We start from the raw sequence: 6249 nt of genomic DNA, 5'->3' as shown, positions 1-6249 counted from the left end.
CATTTCCAAGTTCCACTTACGTGAGGCCAGATCCGAATTTTGCGGCCTTGTGACACTTCCTTTCCTCACTCAGCCTCAGACCACATACAGCACGTCGCTGTGCCTTGGCGGTGGCTGGACAAAGGCCGAGAGTCAGCTGCCTACCTTACAGCGATAGGTTCAAGTGCTCGTGGGGCACACATCCTGCGGGGGACATTTCAGACCACCCTCCCAGGTGACTTGGCTCCCTGAAGGGGGCGCTGTGATTCAGTGCCCGGGGCGCCCGAGCAGCTGGGGCTGGGCGCCGGCCCAGGCTGCCACTCCGTGTCTTCAGAGGGGAGTCTTGTCCTGGAGCCGCTGTCACCTTCCTGGATCAAACCCCGCCTCCCGAGTCCGCTCCTCCGTCAGACGTGCTCCTCTATCAGGACTTCGTGCGGACGGACACCTGGAAGGGGGTCCATGATTAGGGCTCGAGGCCTCTCCCCTCCCCAACCTCACCCGGGTGGGTGCGGAGGAGCTTCGAGAAGCCGCATTTAGACATGGGTTCGCTGGGGCCTGTTGGCCTCTTCAGCCCGGGCCAGGCAGGGAGAAAGGTGGGCTTTGTGACTCCGAGAGGAAGAGGGAGAGAGGCGCGACCTCTGGGCTTGGGTCAACACCAGCTCTGCGTCCCACGCGCCCGGGAGGGCAGAGCACACACAGGCCCTCAACTGCGTCCTGAGACGCTGTGGCTCCTGCACCTCTGCGCCTCACACCAGGCGTGGCCTCACACCGGGCGTGGCGTGCACTCCACCACCCGGGGCCCCTCCCCAGCCCACCGCGGGGGGGGGGGGGGGGCACCGGGCGTCTGAGAACCGCGGTGATGAGGCGTAACACCCTCGCCGTCAGGTGACAGGTTTGCCTTGTCACTGAAAGCCAAGGGGGGTTTAATGCCATCTTCTGGTTCACAATAGATACGCCAAGTCGCCTCTTTTTCCCTTTTCATTCACAGTTTGAATCTCCCGCCCTGTTCTCCAGATGTAGGATCAGACTAGAAAGAGGTAGATTCGCTCCTGATTTCAGTCGGTCCACAGAGGGCCTGACACTGATGGAGCTGCAGTCTTGACTCCCGTCTACAGGGGGCGCAGCCACTCACCACGGTTAACTGCCCGTTCTTATCCTTATAGATTTGCTCCTCTGGCCCGGTGTCGAACACTATGGTGCCTTCTCTTCCAGGACTGATATAAAACTGTAAACTTAAAATACACAAAGCAAGAATTACTGACATAGTTATTTTGTCTTCCTCTCAGCCTTTGGTCTGCGGAAGAGATTTATGAACAAAGTTTTACTGGTTTCAGGATTGAACTCCTGTTTTGTGTTGCAGAGTTTTATTCCATATGACACGTTCAGTTCTTCCAGGGCCAGCTCGGAATCTGAAGAACCACTTACCCGCCTTCACACAACAGCCCTCGTGGTGGGCTGGGTCTGCCCCGGAGGAAGAGCCAGACAGAAACGCCACTTTCTGGCGTGCCCGCCTCTCCTGCTCCCACGGGTGGGTCTGCTCCTCAGGCCGTGAAGGCCGGGACGCAGTGGGAGCAGGAGCCTGAGGGGGCGGCCCGCTCCCCCAGGGGCTCCAGGAGCAGGGCCGGGGCATGGTGCCGGACTGAGCCCAAGGAGGAGGAGGAGCGGAGGAGCGTGGCCTTGGGAACCCGAGCACCGTCCCTGACCGGCTGTGCGACAATCCGCATGCTGCTGCGTAACCACCTGGCGCCTGTCAGGTGGCAAAGGTGGCGCCTCCTCCAGTTGTGGAGAGGAACTGCATTACGTACTCCACGTGCCGGGGACTTTTCCTTCCTTCCCGAAAGAAACTGTAGTGCTTTCCCCTAAGTGGTCTGCAGGCAGCCTGCAGGGTTGAGGCCCACTGCGCTTAAACAGCTGTCCCCTCAACAGGCTTCAGCCGCCAAGGTGTGGCTGTCACCTGCTCTGGCCCCAAGAGCAGCATCCCCCGGGCACATCAGCCCCTTCGGTGGGACCCCTTCCAGTGGGACCCCCGTTCCCGCAGGTTGGGGAGTGAGCGCCGACTTCTTCATTCCTCTGGAGCCCCAGTCGTAGGGGTGAGGGAGGAAGTTCTTTGCCAGCAGGGCCAGGGGACCCCGCTAGAGGCCTCCTGTGCGCCCCCTGCTGGGAGGCAGGATGGGTGAAATGATTCACGTGCCCGTCTTCCTTGACGCGTCAATACCCGTTTTCACATCGAACTGCTTCCTCGGCCAGAGGTGAAACCGCCTACCTGCCTTGAATGACGTGGACGATGTTCTCCTTTTTAACCAGCATGGCGAGTTTCGTGACCGCCTCGAAGACGTGCTCGCACTGTAAGATGGCGTCCCCCTGCGGTGGAGAGGACGGGGCAGGGCAGGACCGCTTCAGAGGCGGCCTCTCACGGGAGCGTGCTCCCCGGCACCTCTCGGCAGTGTGCCCTCCCCGTGTCGGCAGCGCCTGGTGGCTGTCAGTTACCTTTTGCCTGTTGGCTTCTGGTGACACGTGAATGACTAAGATCCCGTCACTCAGGCTGCTGGTGGAGATGCCTTGAGACAGACTCAAAGTTAGGAGCCAGGAGCCAGGCAGCTTGGCGTTAGCACAGATGGAAGAGGAGGTGCGGCTGCCTAGGGGCTCCGCAACCCCACACCCCACCCCCGCCCCACCCCTGCCCCGAGCTGGGCCCAGTCTGCGTGCTGCTGGGCTACAGAGGTGGCGCCCTGAGTAGAGAACAGGTCACTGTTTTTGTGACTACTGTCCAGCCCGCAGACTAGAATCGGGGGAGCACCACTGATACTTACACCAGAATAACAGGCCCAGGCCGGCCCCCCCCAACACACACACACTGATGTCTTCCCTCGGGGGGCAGCCGCTCTGCCGGGGGGCCCAGGACCCAAGTCCACCCAGCGAACTGTCGGAGGCTTGCCTGTGGCTTACCCTTGAGCGCCGAGTACTCGATCTTCTGCTTGATTTTGGCCAGCTCCACCACGTAAGCCGCTTTCTGAGTGAGGAGGAGTTGCCGGGGTCGCGCTTTGAAGCCTTTCCTGTCGTATTTAATGACCGGGATGCCGTACTGCAAGGAGGTTACCGTCACTACGAGGGGGGGCGTTACTTCGTGGGGGACGGGGCAAAGCACCGGACTCCTGGCCGCTCGGACTCTGGCACCGGAACGGTCCGTCCACGTGCCCAGACAGAGGCTCAGCCAGGTTCGCATCAATGGGCTTTCCTAGCACCCTGGCTCCCAGCCAAGTAGGTTTTGGCCCCTAGCTTTGCCTGCGGCGTGGCCCTTCTGGGGGAGGCTAGGTGGCGGCCACCTGCCTCACGGGTCTCCTCTGTGAGGTCAACAGCAATGACCTCTCTAGAACATGCTGTGCACATGAAAGACCTCAACCAGGGCATGATCCACTCTAGCCACTCGGGTTTCTGATCCCCGGGGGACCAGAAGTGACAGAGCAGCCAGGAGGGCCACCGAGAGCTCCTTGAACCTGCCCGGGCTCACAGAGCTGCTCGTGCTCCGGCACCCTGCCGTCCTGCTCACTACTAGGGCACGTGCAATGATGAAGTTCATGGCCGTAGTTCCCTCAGCTTCCTAGAAGACCCAGCAGTTCCTAGGGTGACTGATAAGGACCATAAGGACAGCAACAGGTATCTGATGGTCATGGACCCCAACTCTTAGTGTGCACCCAGGGCGTTGCAGTCCAGAGCCCGGCCCACCCGCACGCACCCCCGCAGGTACACACAGCGTGTCCGGACTCCGTGCAGAAAGCACACCCCGCCCCGATGCCATTGGGGAATCCTGTCGGAGGCCAGGCCCGCCCCTTCCCTCCCTCCTCACCTGGATTTTCTCGTTGCTGAGGAGCTGGAGCACTTTGGGGTTGATATCTCCTTCATCTAGGGAGGGGATCAGAACACAGTGAGTCATCGCTAAGCACCACCCTCGGCAGGGGCCCCTGGCATCCACCGGCCTTGTGTCCCTCTGTGACCAGGACCTCAGCTGATGGGGAAGAGGTATCGGGAAAAGCCACAGAGCTGGAGATTGTCCTTTGACTTCTTCTTAAACAGGAAAGTGAGGGCACAGGCGGAAACGCACGCTTACCTATCCGGCTGTCGGCAAAGGGCTGATTCAGACTCTCCGTGTAGCCTGCCTTCTTCCCCCTGAACACTGCGCTGGTGACCACCTTCTGCTGCATCTGGTGACACACAATTCAAGGGACAGACATGGTGGCTGTGGGCCCCCTGGGACAGCAGGGTTGGTTCAAGGTGCAGGCACTGCACACTTCCCTGGACAAGCTGTGGGAACTTTGTCACACTCCCCCCCCCCCCCAGAAATCTGCCCCCCACCCCACCCCGGGACACAGTGCTGACTTTGGCCAGTGCCCTAAAGAGTGCACTCGTGAACCGGGCTTGATAGTAATGCCCGTTTCTTCCACCTGCACTGGCTTCCCGGGAGTGGAATTGTCAGAATTGCGGGGAGCCGCGTCTTCTAGGTCAGAGGTCGATCGGCCAGCTCCAGCCCGCGGCCCGGCCCCGCCTCCTGCCGGGGCGTGTGCAGGTCCAGTTTTACTGGAGCAGGACTGTGCATTCAGTTACACGTGGTTGTCTCTGGCTGCTCCGGGGCTGCTACAGCGGGGCCGAGTAACTGTGACAGGGGTCCTGCGGCCCGCAAAGCCTAAAACCTTTCCTCTCTAGCCCTTTTTGGGAAAAGTCTGCTGACCTGCGGATGAGCACAAACAAAAGCAGGCCTCCAGCAGAGGGGTCCTGCATTCTCCCCGCGGGCACTGTCTGGACTGTTGCCCACGGCAACGGCGTGAGTGATGCTGGTGATAACTGCCGCCCCTTACCAGGGCTCTGTGCTGAGCTGAGTGGTCTGGGTGTTTAATCCTCGGCGCATGCACAAGGCGGGGCCCAGCGTGACCCCTGGCTTCCCGGCGGAATGGCGGCCACAGATGGCTCACAGCCCGGTTGTGGGGCCGGCGCCCACCCTTCGGCCGTCCAGCCCCCACACACAGCCCACGTGCCTACCAGCGCCTTCCTCTCGGCCGAGATCCCGCGGCAGTACTTCCGCACCAGGTTCCGCGTGCACATCCTCCGGAGCAGTTCCGAGGCCTGCGCGAAGGGCACACTGCTGTCCCGCGCGCCCCACCCACACCCAGGCAGAAGCTGTGAGAGCACAGCTGAACTCAGTTCCCTCTGTGAGCTGGCTTCGCTACCCCTGAGCTAGTGGGTCTTGAGTGTATTTGAGGCCCCGGTAGCCGTCTGAAACGAGGTTCCTACGAAGCTGACTCAGTGGGTCCAGGTGAGGGCTCAAAAATCTCACAGCACACAGAGGGTCCTCGGGCCACCCTTGAGACAGACACTGTTGGAGGTGACAGTCACCTGACCCTCCTGGAAGGCCACGTCGAGGACAGACACCATGTAAAAGGGCTCCGTATGAACAGACCTTCAATGGCTATCTACGTCCAGTAAGGCCACTGCGGATTCTGAGGAGTGAAACTTCTCATGCCACACCCTTGCAAGGCCGTGCCTTGTGACGGCAGCGCCCCCCCTGCCCCCCCCCCACCGCCCACGCCGGGGAGGCAGCACAAAGAAACGCTGAAGCTCCCTCTGGGCCCGGGGCATGTGCAACTTGAGTCGAAGTGGAGTCCTTACGTTTTCCAAGATGCCAGGAGGCGTCAGCCAGCTCTTGTCCAAGACGTTCTTGGGGACGTGATACCGAAGGTTCAAGATGTAATTCTTCCGCATGAACACGATGAACTCCTCGTTGTCGGGACAGAGGGGCCTGTCTCGGTGGATGAACCCCTTTATGAACCTAAATAGGAAAGTGGTTTGTTGTTTTTCTGACCTGTTGCTCCGCGGGGCTCGCTCTCCGTTTATCTGGCTCAGAGGACGCCAGACGGTGGAGGTCGTGTGTCCAACCTGTGGCCTGCGGGCCTCATGCAGCCAGGATGGCTCTGAATGTGGCCCAACACAACATTGTGAATTTACTTAACACTTTTTTTTTTTGCTTGTCATGTTGTCGTTAGCGTTTGTGTATTTAATGTGTGGCCCAAGACAGCTCTTCTTCCCGTGTGGCCCAGAGACGCCAAGAGACTGGACACCCCTGATTCAGCTGGTCTTGTCGGCCACAGCCAGGAATGTCGGCCACAAGCCAGACCTGCCCCAGGATTGGTTCCGTTTCGCCCACGCTATTTTTGTCTTGTTTGGAATAGCTTGAATTAGTTGCCAACGACAACAAAGAGGAGGTACTACGTGGAAGCCAGG

General features: G+C 60.1%; 1 protein-coding gene across 1 annotated transcript in view; it reads right to left on the bottom strand.

The window, feature by feature from the left end:
• Nucleotides 1-65: 65 nt before the first annotated feature.
• The window catches only part of MYO1H (myosin IH), a 35253-nt gene continuing 29069 nt past the window's right edge, over nt 66-6249 (bottom strand). Inside the window, exons 23-31 of the mRNA XM_045844178.1 lie at nt 5638-5797; nt 5011-5094; nt 4085-4178; nt 3824-3879; nt 2926-3061; nt 2467-2537; nt 2243-2340; nt 1112-1211; nt 66-424 (exon numbers count right to left, since the gene is read on the bottom strand). Coding sequence (XP_045700134.1) covers nt 401-424; nt 1112-1211; nt 2243-2340; nt 2467-2537; nt 2926-3061; nt 3824-3879; nt 4085-4178; nt 5011-5094; nt 5638-5797 — 823 coding nt within the window. The 3' untranslated portion in view covers nt 66-400. The remainder of the gene's footprint in view (nt 425-1111; nt 1212-2242; nt 2341-2466; nt 2538-2925; nt 3062-3823; nt 3880-4084; nt 4179-5010; nt 5095-5637; nt 5798-6249) is intronic.

The sequence above is a fragment of the Phyllostomus hastatus genome, unplaced genomic scaffold (genome assembly GCF_019186645.2).
Source record: "Phyllostomus hastatus isolate PE091 unplaced genomic scaffold, TTU_PhHast_1.1 phas_contig_1162, whole genome shotgun sequence".
Classification (NCBI taxonomy): Eukaryota; Metazoa; Chordata; class Mammalia; order Chiroptera; family Phyllostomidae; genus Phyllostomus; species Phyllostomus hastatus.
Note: the sequence above shows the minus strand (reverse complement) of the source record. Positions and strands in the feature narration are given on the sequence as shown.